General features: G+C 41.6%; 1 protein-coding gene across 2 annotated transcripts in view; it reads left to right on the top strand.

Annotated features, from left to right (window-relative positions):
* The window catches only part of SH3YL1 (SH3 and SYLF domain containing 1), a 47,471-nt gene extending 32,875 nt beyond the window's left edge, over positions 1–14,596 (top strand). Inside the window, exons 7-10 of one of the 2 annotated variants that reach the window (XM_025405825.1) lie at positions 479–647; positions 1,638–1,716; positions 6,729–6,785; positions 13,730–14,596. In XM_025405825.1, coding sequence (XP_025261610.1) covers positions 479–647; positions 1,638–1,716; positions 6,729–6,785; positions 13,730–13,920 — 496 coding nt within the window. In that variant the 3' untranslated portion in view covers positions 13,921–14,596. The remainder of the gene's footprint in view (positions 1–478; positions 648–1,637; positions 1,717–6,728; positions 6,786–13,729) is intronic. The other variant, XM_025405826.1, reaches the window with a different exon arrangement.
* The last annotated feature ends 440 nt before the right edge of the window (positions 14,597–15,036 follow it).

Below are 15,036 nucleotides of genomic sequence, written 5' to 3'. Positions count from 1 at the left end.
AATGAATGACAGGGCCTCCAAACATGTAAGGTAAATGTTTATTTAATCTTGATAAAAATAAATATTTTAAGGAAATTACAAAGCCACGGTTATAGTCACCTTTTTTAAAGAAACTTAAAAAGTAAAAACCTATAAAAATATATGTACTTGTGTGTATATTTATATGTGTTTATATATGAATATGTGTGTATGTATATATGTGCAAGTATAAGTATTTCTATGATAATATGGATGTGCTTTTTATGTTAACAAAGAAAGGATACATATAAGGATATTTACGGTAGTTGCCTGTAGAGGTGAACTTGGGGTACATTTAAGACTTGAACATGGGATATTGCTTAAAGTTAATGTTTAAAAAGTAGTGTATATGAAGTGCTATATATGAATGATTATATATACACACCGTGTGTGCACACATGCTGTGTTTAGAAAAGATTTGTGTATATTGAAATGTTTTTAATTTTATATTTCCTATTAGATTTTATTGTCAAGATATCCGAGCTTATGACATTTTATTTGGAGATATACCGCGGCCTGCTCAAGCTGAAGATCTTTATGAAATTCTTGATTCCTTTACCGAAAAGTATGAAAATGAAGGACAACGAATCAATGCAAGAAAAGCAGCAAGGGAGCAGAGGAAGTCTTCTGTACCGTTTGGTTTTATGTTTCACTCAGTATTCTCAGAAAATCTCTTTCTGTAGAACATTCTGTCCCTGATACCAGGTTCCCAAGAACCTACTAAGCCTCCTTCGTAATTTCACTGACTTCACATTCTTGTGAAAAGGTCATGCTACCTTGACATTTCCTCTATACAAATTTCAGGGAAAGACGTCATTTGTCTTTTGTGGTTGCATTTCTCCAAGGATGGAACTTGGTTGTATCAATAATACAGATAATGTTTGGGAGGCCGAGGCAGGCGGATCACTTGAGATCAGGAGTGTGAGACCAGCCTGGCCAACATGGTGAAACCCTCTCTCTATCATGAAAATAGAAACAGTAGCTGGGCATGGTGGCGTGTGCCCATAATCTCAGCTACTAGGAGGCTGAAGCAGAAGGATCACTTGAGCCCATGAGGTTGCACCGAGCCAAGATCATGCCATGCCATTGCACTCAGCCTAGGCAACAGAGCAAGACCTTGTCTCAGTAATAACAATGACATGAATAATAGTTGCAGATCCTGGCGCCTTGGTACGTTAGGCCCTGGGGCACCAAGGAGTTCGTGTGCCTTGTTCATGGGGCTCCACAGCCCTTTCAGAGTTGGTTTGATGCCTGTTTCATGGAGTAAAAACAAGCCTAGAGTTTGTCTGCCACTGCCTCTGCCAGTCGCTTGCTAAGCCAATTACTACAATTACCATCCCTGCAACTCGCAGCTCCCTAAGACCTTGCACAGATAGTCAGAGGTGCCTGGGGGACGTTGGCTTCCAGGCATGAGAGGAGCACACCCGGTCCACATCTGAGTCTTGTCGTCCAGTTCAATTACACAGAGTCCAGAGGGATGCATATGAGCTTTGAGAGTGCCTCATTACTAAGCACATATAATAAAAGTTTGCTAAATAAACTCCTTAGAAAAGAATTATGTGTGCCTAAGTAAAAACAAGATTTAAAATTACGTGTATTTATTTTTTTGTTTCTCCCAGGCTAAAGAATTACCTCCAAAGCCACTGTCGAGACCACAGCAGTCACCTGCACCAGTCCAGCTGAACTCTGGCTCTCAAAGTAAATATTTTTGTTGCAATTAAAATGCAATTGTAATTAAGTAATTATTAAATGTTATTGTTTAGAAATCAAGATACACTGTTAAACTTTAGAGTTAAATAGAAGAACTAACGTATTTAAGAGAGTAAAATCAGTGCTCAGCCTCTTCTAAATACATGAGACAAATTGTCGTTGCTATAATTTATGAAAACTTCTGTTTCTATTCATAAGATACTTTCTTAAATCTACAAAGATATTTATCTTTAAAGATTTTCTCATTTATTTTCTTTGCCATTTCTTTCAGAAACCGTTCTCCTCCTGATTTGAAATGACAACAAAACAAGCCTGTTTTTTTCTTATATACTCACACATTTGTAATTCTGAATATCGGTTTCAACATAATGTTCTTTGGAGCTCAGGATTTCGTAAGATGGTTTTTAAACTAGATGACATTTATAAAGCACCAGGTTTTGGTCTTTATCTTTTTTTCTATCATTCATTTTGTGAATCACTCTCGTGTGTCTGTTTTTTGTATATGGAGGTCACCAGTGAATAGGGGGATGTTGAAGTAGGGACTTGGAGGTGATGGTTGACTGTTATACAAGAGTCATTGTGCGGTGGCTTTGGGTGCACAGAGGTGACGTTAACGTAGATCTGGCCTTTAGAGAACTTTCGGAAGAGGAGGAGAGAGATTACATGTAGAAACGTAACTGCTGTCAGTAGGAGACGGCATGTGCTGAGGTTTGCGGGGAGTAAATAGTGAAGCTCGGGGGGTAAATGGTGAAGCTCGGGGGGTAAATAGTAAAGCTCGGGGGGTAAATAATAAAGCTCGGGGGGTAAATGGTGAAGCTCGGGGGGTAAATGGTGAAGCTCGGGGGGTAAATGGTGAAGCTCGGGGGGTAAATGGTGAAGCTCGGGGGGTAAATGGTGAAGCTCGGGGGGTAAATGGTGAAGCTCGGGGGGTAAATGGTGAAGCTCGGGGGGTAAATGGTGAAGCTCGGGGGGTAAATGGTGAAGCTCGGGGGGTAAATGGTGAAGCTCGGGGGGTAAATGGTGAAGCTCGGGGGGTAAATGGTGAAGCTCGGGGGGTAAATGGTGAAGCTCGGGGGGTAAATGGTGAAGCTCGGGGGGTAAATGGTGAAGCTCGGGGGGTAAATGGTGAAGCTCGGGGGGTAAATGGTGAAGCTCGGGGAGTAAATGGTGAAGCTCCGCGCAGGCAGGAGGCTTGCCCTCAGGCTGCTCCTCAATTTTCTGTATTCGTTTCCCCAGCTTTGAGCCCAAGTCCCTCGTGTGATTTTTGGCTGTGCCTTTGTCTGGTCTAGATGTGGCCCTCCCAGGAAGATGCTCAGGAGCCAGGCCTGTTCCTCATGCCCCACCTGCCCCTGCCCCTGCCCCTGCGTTGTCCCCTGTTCTTTTGGGATTCGGGTGGTCGGCCCACTGCTGATTCATGTTCACTTGATTGATTTGTTGAAACCCGTGTTTGCAGTGACTAATGAGATGTGAGCACTGAATTTATTTTTATTTTAGATCTCAGTGATTATATAAAATTTGACCCATATGTATGTTTTAAAATATATAAAATGTCCTCACTGAGAATGGATACCTGCACATGCATGTATAAAATCCTCTCACTTATAAAAATCCTCTTAGTATCAAGTCCTTATCAGTGTGGATTTAAAATGACTGTGGACCTTAACGTAAAAAATGCCTTTCAGTTAACGATTGAAAAGCTCCGAAGGCTGTTTCTGCCCTAGAACCCCCTTCAGCGATTGCCTGCGCCGGCTTCTGGGTGTTTCCCACCGTGACCTCGTGTGTTCCCCGAACCCTTTCTTGGGGAGACGAGCGGTGCCCTCCCCATTTTGCAGTCACAGCTGTGTCCCTGCCGGTGTACAAGTTAGCCTGGCCACGTTTCTGCAGCCTCAGCCTCACTCGACAAACCTTCTCGGCTTCATCCTTTGCGGCTAGGCCCCTACAGGTTTTCCGTGCAATACCATCGTTTCTCACGTGCTGTATCTCTCAAGTTTTGAACATCAGTTTTTAATTCAGTAAACTAAAAATTTAAAACTAGTATCTACTTTTAACCTTTTATGTTAAACCTCACCTTTTCTTAAGTTCTTTATTTAAAAACTAAGTATTTTCAATTTATTTACATATCCTTACATATATATACACACACATAATTTTATATAAATGCACATATTTTCATATGGATGGTCAGTGAAGGCAGTATTTTTTTTCTTTTCCTTTGTTGTGTTGCTTCCTTTTTTCCATTTCACCTGTATTTTAACTTACAGGATACCCTCCTCTACCCTGGTTTCAGGAAAACCAGGTTCACAACATAAATTATGAACTTCCACATTTTTTCCTCCGTTCTTGTGTAGTCCTACACATGACATGTACAAACATATACATAAACATGGCCAGAATAGTTTTATTTTGTCTCATAAAAATGCTATCATCTTATACGTGCTTTACTGTATCTTCTTGATTTATTTATTTGTTATTTGTTGGTTTGTTTTGCTCAACAACTCCACATTCAAATCCTTAAGTCAACTGGTATAGTTGTAATTAATTATTTAATATTCCATGGCACAAATGTGTATAGTTTACTCAGTCACTCTCCTATTGATGGATATTAACTTTATTTCAGATTTTTTCCATGCCAAACAGTGCCACAATTGATAGACTTCTAAATTAATATTTATATATACTGGCACTTTTATGTTTTTGAGATAGTTACCATGAGTGGACATAATAGGTCAAATAATATATTTTTAAAGTTTTAACAGATTTAGCAGATTACTTTTCAAAAGTTTTTACTACTTAGAGTCTCATCAATCATTCCCCACCATAACATTCACCTGCATATGCGTTCCCCACCACAGGCATTCCCCACCACAGGCATTCCCCACCATGTGTACCACCCACCATGCGCAATCCTAACCATACATACTCCCCACCATGTATACATACTCCCCCATAACCTTCCCACCATGATAGTCCCCAGTATAGTTGCTTCCCACCGTAGGCATTTCCTACCATGCACATTTCCCAGTAGACTCCACCATATGCATTCCCCAACATGTGTCCCACCCACCATGTGCATTTTTCACCATGGTTACTGTCCACCATATGCATTCTCCACTGTATACATTCTCCACCATGTATACTGCCCGCCATACTCTCTACCGTGTATACCACCCACCATGTGCAATCCTAACCATATGTCCTCCCCAGTATCTGTACTCCCCCATAACCTTCCCACCAAGTCCCCATTATATAGGCTTCCCACCATAGACATTCCCACTATACACATTCCCCACTGTACACATTCTCCACCATTTTCATTCCCCACTGTGTGCATTTTCAACTATTACATCCATTATGAGATTCTTCAGCTATATCTTCCTCACCACTATTAGTGCAGAAGCATCTAGAAGATTTTGCCAGTCAAGGCTTATCACATCTCCTTGTTAATTGGATTGTGTTTATTCCCATTAGTGAATGTACACATCTCTTCATATAAATTGCTGGTGCTTTGGATTTAATCTTATCTGAAAAGTCTCTTCATCTCATTGGTCTGTTTTTCCTATTGGGATATTTGTTGCTTTCTCAATTTATGGAAATGTTATCTCTATTACAGGTTTTGTTGGTCATTTGGGTTGCAGCATATTTCTACATTTATCATTTTTCTTTTGATCTTGTTTTCTGTAATTTTACTATATGAAAGTTTTAAATTTTATCTAAAAATATGTCTATCATTTAGTTTTTATAGATTTGGATACTTTGGTCATGGTTAAGGTCTTCCCACCTCTTATACAAGAGTGTATTCATAGTCTCCTAGATTTTCTTGTGATTTTTTTTGTCTTTGCATTTACTGGACACTTAGTCTTCATATAATTTGAGACCATTTTCCCAATTTTCCCCTCCTCCCAAATATGCAATTCTAATTGAAATAGTATTATGTACTTGCATCCATTCTATAATTTTTCGATGCTAATTACATAATGTTACATGTACATTGATTAATTTGAGATATAATAATTTTACCATTTCATGCTTTCCATTTGTTGAGATTTTATTTATGTCTTTCAATAAGATTTCGTCGTTTCTGTGCCTTTTGTGTTAAATTTGTTCCCAAGTACTTTGCGATTTTGATTTGCTATGGCGAATGAAATGCACTTTTCTATTTCTACTTAAGTACCGATTTTCACAGTTAAGGAATCTTAATTTGCTTATATTTTGTTTGTCTTATATCTGGTCACTTGCCCAAAAATATTTCTAATCCGTTTTTAAAATAGATTCTCATGGGATATTTGTATCCTTTTCCCCATCCCACCAATGTTTATTTCTAAATTCTTACTTTCACAAATTTCGTAGGCCAATGACCTTCAAACTGGTGTATGCCTGTCTTTAGGAGTACGTGGAGACTGCAAAAGCGGGTGTGGGCACAGGCCACTTAAGACACACCATCTCCAGATCTCCAGCTCCTGGATAAGTTCTTTTTAAAGCTGAACGCGATGTGCAGGGTGTGCTCTTCATCTTCTATACTGTTAGAATCCGGTTTTCTACAGTCGAAGAAGAAAAGCAAACCCCAGACCATCCTGCCTCTTTCTACACTATGTTGCCCCCAGAGCGTCAGAACAGGAATCCAATGTGAAATGTGGATGCAGTTAGTGAATGGCTCTTGTGCCCAGTAAATCCTTCCATGAATCAGTGATTTCTGTTTCTTCTCCTTCAACGCAATTGAAGAAGGACCTAGTAGAATTGTCATCTGAATTTAATGAGAATAGTGTGTGTACTTCTGTGTCATACAGATATCAGGTATTTATCATCTACCTTATACTTCATGTATCTTCTGGCTTTATTCAGGCACACCTTCTGATTTAAGGCACAATCAAATGATGATGATCCTATCAATTTAGTGGATTTAAAATATTTTCTCAGCAAGGGCAGGATTTGGCAATTTTGTGTGTTTTATATAATATGTACTAATAAGTTCTCAAAATCACCATTCTCCTCTTTTTTGACAGGTAACAGAAATGAATGTAAGCTCTATCCTGGACTTTCCAGCTATCACGAGAGAGTTGGTAAATCAATAAATCTATATGTTATAAATGATTCATATTCGTTTTGTGATCACAAACTTCCTAATTAATCTGATAGGTTATGAAAATCTCTGGGAAGTCTTCAACCCTTTTCTTTAATTTATAGAATATTCACATTATTTTGAGAAGTACTTCATTTAGGGCACGGTGGCTCAAGCCTATAATCCCAGCACTTTGGGAGGCCGAGACGGGCGGATCACGAGGTCAGGATATCGAGACCATCCTGGCTAACATGGTGAAACCCCGTCTCTACTAAACAAAAAAAAAAAAATACAAAAAACTGGCCGGGCGAGGTGGCGGGCGCCTGTAGTCCCAGTTACTCGGGAGGCTGAGGCAGGAGAATGGCGAAAACCTGGGAGGTGGAGCTTGCAGTGAACTGAGATCCGGCCACTGCACTCCAGCCTGGGCGACAGAGCGAGACTCCGTCTCAAAAAAAAAAAAAAAAAGAGAAAAGAAAATGCTATGCTTTTGTTGTCTTACTTGCCTTTAACATAATGAGGGTGACAGGAAGCTGATGGTCAGTGTTGTCTGTGTAGGGAGCATGTACTGGGGACAGCGCTGCTGAGCCCCGGATAGAAGCTGATGGTCAGTGTCATCTGTGTAGGGTCAGTGTTACCTGTGTAGGGTCAGTGTCATCTGTGTAGGGTCAGTGTCATCTGTGTAGGGTCAGTGTCGCCTGTGTAGGGTCAGTGTTGCCTGTGTAGGGTCAGTGTCGTCTGTGTAAGGTCAGTGTCGCCTGTGTAGGGTCAGTGTCGTCTGTGTAGGGTCAGTGTTGCCTGTGTAGGGTCAGCGTCGCCTGTGTAGGGTCAGCGTCGTCTGTGTAGGGTCAGCGTCGTCTGTGTAGGGTCAGCATCGTCTGTGTAGGGTCAGTGTTGCCTGTGTAGGGTCAGTGTCATCTATGTAGGGTCAGTGTTACCTGTGTAGGGTCAGTGTTACCTGTGTAGGGTCAGTGTCGTCTGTGTAGGGTCAGTGTTGCCTGTGTAGGGTCAGCGTCGCCTGTGTAGGGTCAGCGTCGTCTGTGTAGGGTCAGCGTCGTCTGTGTAGGGTCAGCATCGTCTGTGTAGGGTCAGTGTTGCCTGTGTAGGGTCAGTGTCATCTATGTAGGGTCAGTGTTACCTGTGTAGGGTCAGTGTTACCTGTGTAGGGTCAGTGTCGTCTGTGTAGGGTCAGTGTTGTCTGTGTAGGGTCAGTGTCATTTGTGTAGGGTCAGTGTCATAGGGTCAGTGTCGTCTGTGTAGGGTCAGAGTCGTCTGTGTAGGGTCAGCGTCATCTGTGTAGGGTCAGTGTTGTCTGTGTAGGGTCAGTGTTGTCTGTGTCGGGAGTGTGTGCTGGGGACAGCGCTGCTGAGCCCCGGGAGCTATAGCGTCTTCTGAGGAGCACGTGATCTCCTTAACACTTGCTGTCCGGAAGCTTTTGAATTTACAATGGAGATAAAATGCCAAAGTTTGCTAATTCTGAATTACGATTTGATCCTTATTCTATTTTCTCTGTGTTTTAGCACCATAAATTTTATAGTTCTGAGAATTTTATTTTTCACGTTCAAATGTTTTGTTATTATTGGGAGCTGCTTTATAAAACTTGTTAAGATCTACCGTAGTGAAAATGGTCCGTCAACCTGTCTTATATACTCTTCAGAGGTTCCCTGGAAAGAACTGAGCAAATGTGAGTGGGACACAAATTGAGGGCAAAGTGAAACAATCATAAAATAGCCTGTTTATTTTTTCACATTGAATACTTTCGTCACTGGAGTCACAAAGCCGTATGCTGCTGGATATATAACTGTCGGAGAATTAAACATTTCATGTAAATAAAATTCCAAAAACTTAGGTACTCAAGCATATTTTAAAAATTTATATCATGCAGATAAAAATATGTCGAAAAGGTCTCTTAAGCAGCATCCCCTGAAGCGAGGTCAGCGTGTTCCTGACGGGTTTAGGGTTGGTGACCTTTCTCTTCACCCTGGTCTCTCCTCCCGCTCCGGTGTTTTTCCCAGCTGGTTCTCCTGTGGGGGTTGAGCGTCTGCTCCTGGAGTCTGTACGGAGAGCAGGTGTGATGGTCTGGCTCACCTGCAGAAGATGCCGTGGTCTTAGGTGTGCAGAGAAAGCTCTGAGAGGTTTAAAAATGTGTTTCACCCTTTGTGGTTCACACCCATGTTACAGGCCACGTTAAAGAGACATGAAAAGTTTGGCCTTTGGATACATGTTCTTTAGAAGCAAAAGTGATTAAGGTGTAAATGTTGACACCAAGACAGCGTAAACACCTCAATTTTTATCTTACACAGCCTCTTACTTTTAAAGACTCAAGATTAGACTTACACTTAGGTGTCTAGTTGGTAAAGCACTCCTGAACTTGACAAGGTCAGCTGACTGGCTGCACTTGCCTGGGAAGGGAGGGGTCCCTACAGAGAGACGGAGCTGAGGGAAGCTGGCTGAAAGAGAGCTGAGGCCACGGATCCCGCAAAGAATGCCGTGGTAATGTGACGCTGGGAACTAGAGTTCCTTTCTCTATTAGAAACTTCCTATAACTGGCACCAAGGAAAAATGTTTCATGATAAGAAACTAAACTCTTAAGTGTGCTGTGGTGACAGGGGTTCCAATTTGAACCCCCGTACTTTCACTTACCACCTGTGGGACCCAAAGGTAACTTCACTTGCCATGGCTGGTTTCTCGGCTGCTTCTGTGTTTGTATTTGAGGACAGGACAAGGTAAATTGTAACTCAGTTACAACTGAGATAATATTCCTTTAGCCCATTCTCCAAAGAGGTTCTTAAAGAAAAAAAATAAAAGGGAAGACTTATAGTCCACTTTTTAAATAAAACTTACTTTACGTTAGTGTATTTTTTTAAAAGCAGCTGTGAAGGCATTAACCTCTTACCAAGGATTTCCTCATGTTTTCTTACCATCACTGCAGAGAAAAGTCACAGTTACATGGCCCCAGGGCCCGAGCCTTAAATTGAAAACCTGATGAAGCAGGACACTCAGTCCTCCACGTGCGAGCTCCTGAGTCTGTCTCAGCCCCACAGAGGGGCTGTCAGGCGTGATGGTCCGCTTCATCACCTGTACTTTCCTCCCACCATCTTTTGGCTTCGCCCTTTGGAAGGTCCAGCTGCGTAGCTCTTGGGCCTCTCAGGGAGACAAGACTTGGAAATGCACAGTCCAATTTTCTGATCTTCCCTCTAGGGACTCTGGAAGGAATGGTTTCGTAACCAAAAGCCTGGACCCTCCAACGTCGGCATTCTTCCCCTTCCTCTTACCCATCCCATAGTTGTCCGGGGTGGGGTTTCTCCACCGGGGCGGTACGCGCAGTTTAGGCTGGATAACACTTTGTTGTAGGGGCTGTCTTCTGCCTCACAGGGCTCTTGGCAAAGGCTGTGTTCCCCTAGTCGTGACCTTCCCAAGGCTGTGATTTTTCTCCCGAAACAGGTCAGGCCAGGGGTGCTGGCTGCAAGGAGGCTACCTTATGCAGGCTTCGTGAGAAAGTGGACTGGAAGTGAAACAGGGACATCCTCAGACCAGCCTTTCTAATCCTGGGCCTCAGGGCAGCTGCCAATCACCAGTGCTGACTGGAATCTAATTCTGCTTCCTGTTTGGGAAACTTAACCCCTACCAGAACTAAACTGGAACATTGTGAAGGAAACGGCCAGTTCCCTCAGAGATCCTTCCGGTTTTGTAAGCACTTGAGTATGAAGCTTAAAGGCATATGTTGTGCAGAAGGAAAGGCCCCTGTGAACGCCCAGCTTTTCAGTAACTCAGTGGGGTTTGCTTCCTGGTAACCAGGAAGGTTTGTCTTCGTGGAAGGAATCATTACTTGGTTCACCTTTTTTTAGTGAACTCATTTGTGGGCATTAAACTTCTCCTTGTTAAAATTATTTCTAATATTTACATTAAAGAGAAACTTTAAGTGATTTGGAGTTTAAAAAAAAAAAAACTAACAGGGGACAGCACTAACTGGCTTGTGAACTGTTATCTCAGAAAGCAGGTAGGCTCCTGGATCTGCTGGCCTCACTCCTGTGATTTTCATGTGGATGGAGTTTCTCCAACAACTGCTCAACTCCTGACGCTCCTGTACTCCTCCTCAGGAGGCAGAGGCATTTACGGTGAATTGGGTGAGGAACTGGGTGAGGAATTCAGCACAAGGAACAGTCAACACACATCTTAGCCTCAGTAAAGGAAAAATGTGAGATCCCGGCCCCTTCAGACCTTCAGTGGTGGCCTTGCCTTCAGCTGCACCTGGAAACCACCCATGTTGCTCCTCTACCCTCCTCTCCCACTCTGCTTTCTCCTCATTTCATTTGGAATCTGCACTTCAGAGAAAATTAGACAACACCGGAATGTGAGGGCAGGGACCAAACCAGGTCTGTGATCTCTCCTTCTTTCTCTTTCTTAGTTCATAATATATTTATTTCTCTAATTATTCATCATAAAATATATTCCTGAAACTGCTTAGAACCAATTCAGTTATCAGGGATTACCCGGAACCACTTAGAACCAATTCAGTTATCAGGGATTACCCGGAACCACTTAGAACCAATTCAGTTATCAGGGATTACCTGGAACCATAGCATCAGACACTGTTATTTGTACAGTCTGGAAACCCAGTGATGCAGGGCACCACACTAATCCTCCTTGAACATTTGCCTCATAAAAGTAAAATGCTGTGATAAATGTCAGTTTGGTCTGTTGAGCACAATTTAATATTTGTGAGGTTGTTGAGGGTCTTGGATGACCTGGAGACAAGCTTCATTGGATCCTGATCTTGGACAAATTACTCGGCATCTCTAAGGCTCAGTTTCAAATTCTGTGATGTGGGATAGGAGTAGCTGGCTCATTGCAGTGGGCGGTGTAAGTGGAGCGTGTGTGAGTGTCTGCCATGTGCCTGAGCAATTCGCGGTGGCTGCTCTTCCCAGATGCACATCGATTGGTGCTGTTATTGTCATTGTCCTTATTATGCATTTTTGATCTTACAAATGAGACTGCAATGTATAAATGCATGGTAGCTAAGATGGCTACAGCTCCCAGCACATTCCCTGATGTTCACAAGCACTCTTTTAACTCACTTCTTCCTGTTATCTAACGTGTCTGGGAGACAAGAGGGAGGAGAAAGAGTTCCTGAAGGGTCTTCACTGATTTGGTCTGGTTAATTAAGATTCAACTTTATTAGTGGATATCCTAAATATAATCATGAATGAGAGATTTCCAGGATGAATTTTTCTTTAGCATGAGCTTACATCCTGATCTGATGACAGGGAAGCATGGCGTGAGCCCTGTCCAGGGTGCCCCGTCCAGGGCAGAGCACAGCCCCCTTCGCAGTGCCTGGCAGTGACTGCTCATTAACATGTGTGGAATTTAATCGTATACTCAGAACGTTTAACTTACTCTATTGTTTCTAGACTATGTCAAAATTTTATTTTGGTGACATTCTTTTAACCTTATTCCTTAAAATTGGTAAACTAAAAGTAAATATAGGATGAAATAAAATATACAGAAATTCTTTGTATTATAGAAAAAGTAGTTATACCAGTATTATCTCTAGTGAAATTATTATTAGGATTATTTCTTTAGAACTCAACTAGATGGCACGTACTTTAAAGAAAGAACGGTAGCACCATCTTGTGTGAGCTACAAATTCAGTGTTTTAGTCAGAGTAGTTTAAAGTGTTGACTATTTTTATTTCTTACGGATGGACCAAATTCACTTTATTATTATTATTATTATTATTGTTGTTGTTTTATGGGTTCAAATAGGACCTGGCTCTAGAGTCTGGTTATTGGTGTTTTCTGTATGTCTGTACATCTAATTGCCTAATTTATGCACAGAATTATATGACATGTAGAAGCATCAAACTCCATTTAGCTGAGTCCTCAAAAACTGTCTGTTTCATTATATTTTTATGATGTTATATGGTTTATAATATTTAATGTCCTTTATTCATGTTAACTGCTCAATTCTCAAAGTATTTTCTTCCTTCTACAATACGTGGATATACACATTGCATTGAAGTACTTGTGAAACATGTAGAGATGCTCCTGCCTGTGCTAATTCCAATTTATCTCTGATATTGAGAGGATGGATCAATTAAGCACAGAAACGTAAACAGCCACAAAGCCCAGGGAGAAGAAATGTCTGCTGATGAAACAGCAAAATATAACTGGGCTGCAATCTTCAAGCCCAGTGAGTAAAGAGCCAGGTTTTAAAGCTGACTCCCCTAGGGTTTGATCATGAGCTCACGTATCTGCCTTTCTCCCACGTCTGCCATCCATGAAACTGTCACAGCTATCTTAGCCCCTTCCAGCTGCTGTGACAAAACACCATAGCCCGGGCAGCTCATAGACAATGGAATTTTGTTTCTCACACTTCTGGAGGCTGGATTCCAAGATCAAGGTTCCAGGAGACTCAGTGTCTGGCAAGGGCTTGGTTTCTGCTCCAGAGTTGGTGCCATCTTGCTGCGTCTTGACAAGGAGGGAGTTGCAAGAAGCTCCCCTCAGGCTCTGTCTGTAAAGACACTGATCCCATTCTTGAGGGGGAAACCAAATGACCTCATCAGCCCCTGGAGACCCCACTTCTAACACCATCACCTTCGGGTTGAGGATTTCAACACTTGAATCTCAGGGGGACCCAGACATTCAGACCACAGCAATGACTACTCTATTAAAATGGAAAAATATATAAATTGTATTATCTCATAGATGATTCGAAATTTAGAAAATTATAACCAGAAGCATGTGCTAAATCCTTAGGTATATAATGTGCAGAGAAAAATAAGTTTAATAATGTGATGAAAGTTACACAGACTGTGTGTTGTGGTTTCTGCCAGCCTCCAAGACACCAGCATGCCAAGCCCTAAGTGGTTAATTTGTATCTTACCAGCAGATACCCCAGTTTCTCCCTTAAAGAACATAAATATGTGAATACTTTTTCTTGTTTCAGGCAATTTGAATCCACCCATAGAAGTGACAGCGCTGTATTCATTTGAAGGACAGCAGCCTGGGGATTTGAATTTTCAAGCTGGAGACAGAATCACAGTTATATCAAAAACAGATTCACATTTTGATTGGTGGGAAGGAAAGCTTCGAGGTCAGACTGGCATTTTTCCAGCCAACTATGTAGCCATGAATTAAAGCGTATACTATTTTCTTCTTTGAGAATTACCAAAAAAAATTATTTCTACACTGACAGGATTTACTAGTTAAGCAATGTTTAATATAAATTTTAAAAACTTCTGTTCTACACAATTTCCATTCAGTATGTAAAAGATCTTGTTTTTCTATATAAAAAGAGTTGACTGACATATCTTTAAATACTTTGTACTAACTTTATCACACATGCTGTGCCATAGACTATCCTACAATTTATGTGCTCATAGTTCTTTTGTGAACATTTTCAAACATCACTAAGCATTTGATCTGGCCATGTATATGGTAGCTGTATTTTAATTTGAGAATCTTGAGGGTAGAGCCACGAATTTCAATGCATACATTTCCATTTGCAAAGTGACTGGAGAAAAAGAAATCAGCTTAAATGAGGTATGAAGTAATGTTTAGAGTTGTAGCTATTAACTAGAATATGAATCCTTAGAAATCATATTTATGCTTTCAAAAATTGTACTATGCATTTATCATAGAAACGTGATTACAAAGAAGTCTGATACCGTGTCTTTAGACATATGACAGCTCTCAGCTTTTCTTCCTTATGGGGCTACATTTGTTCATTTCCATCAGTAGCATAAACTTACGGTGATGTGGCAGACTTGTCTGTAAATAAAATTTTTAAAAGTTTACTAACTTAATATTTCAATTTTGTTCTTATTTTTTTTGTAAGGTAGGCAAAGGTCCTGTGTCTCATATGCAGGGTGAAATCCACCTCCGTTTTGGGCTACCTGAGCTCCTCCCTGAACTCTAGACTCCCCTCTCCAGCTATGCACTTGAGAGCTCCATTTGGACAAGGAACAACACCTCAGCCCTCATGGGTTTAAATCCAAGCTCTTCTTTCTCCTCACTTAGCCTGCCCCTCCCACAGTGTTCCTCTTCAGTAAATGGAAATTCCATCCTTGGATTTCCTTGGTCCTTAGAGTGACTTCAGAGCCAACTTTCGTTCTTCTATCTCATGCCCTCTGTCAAATCCAGCAGAGACTATGTTGCCTTTCAGACACTCGCTGACCCAATATTTGCACTCCCCCTGTGCCCACCCTGAAGCGAGCTGCCCGCTCAGCCCCAGCTCCCGCGTAGACTCCTTGC

The sequence above is a fragment of the Theropithecus gelada genome, chromosome 13 (assembly GCF_003255815.1).
Source record: "Theropithecus gelada isolate Dixy chromosome 13, Tgel_1.0, whole genome shotgun sequence".
Taxonomy (NCBI): domain Eukaryota; kingdom Metazoa; phylum Chordata; class Mammalia; order Primates; family Cercopithecidae; genus Theropithecus; species Theropithecus gelada.
This window is presented reverse-complemented; position numbering and strand designations above follow the sequence as displayed.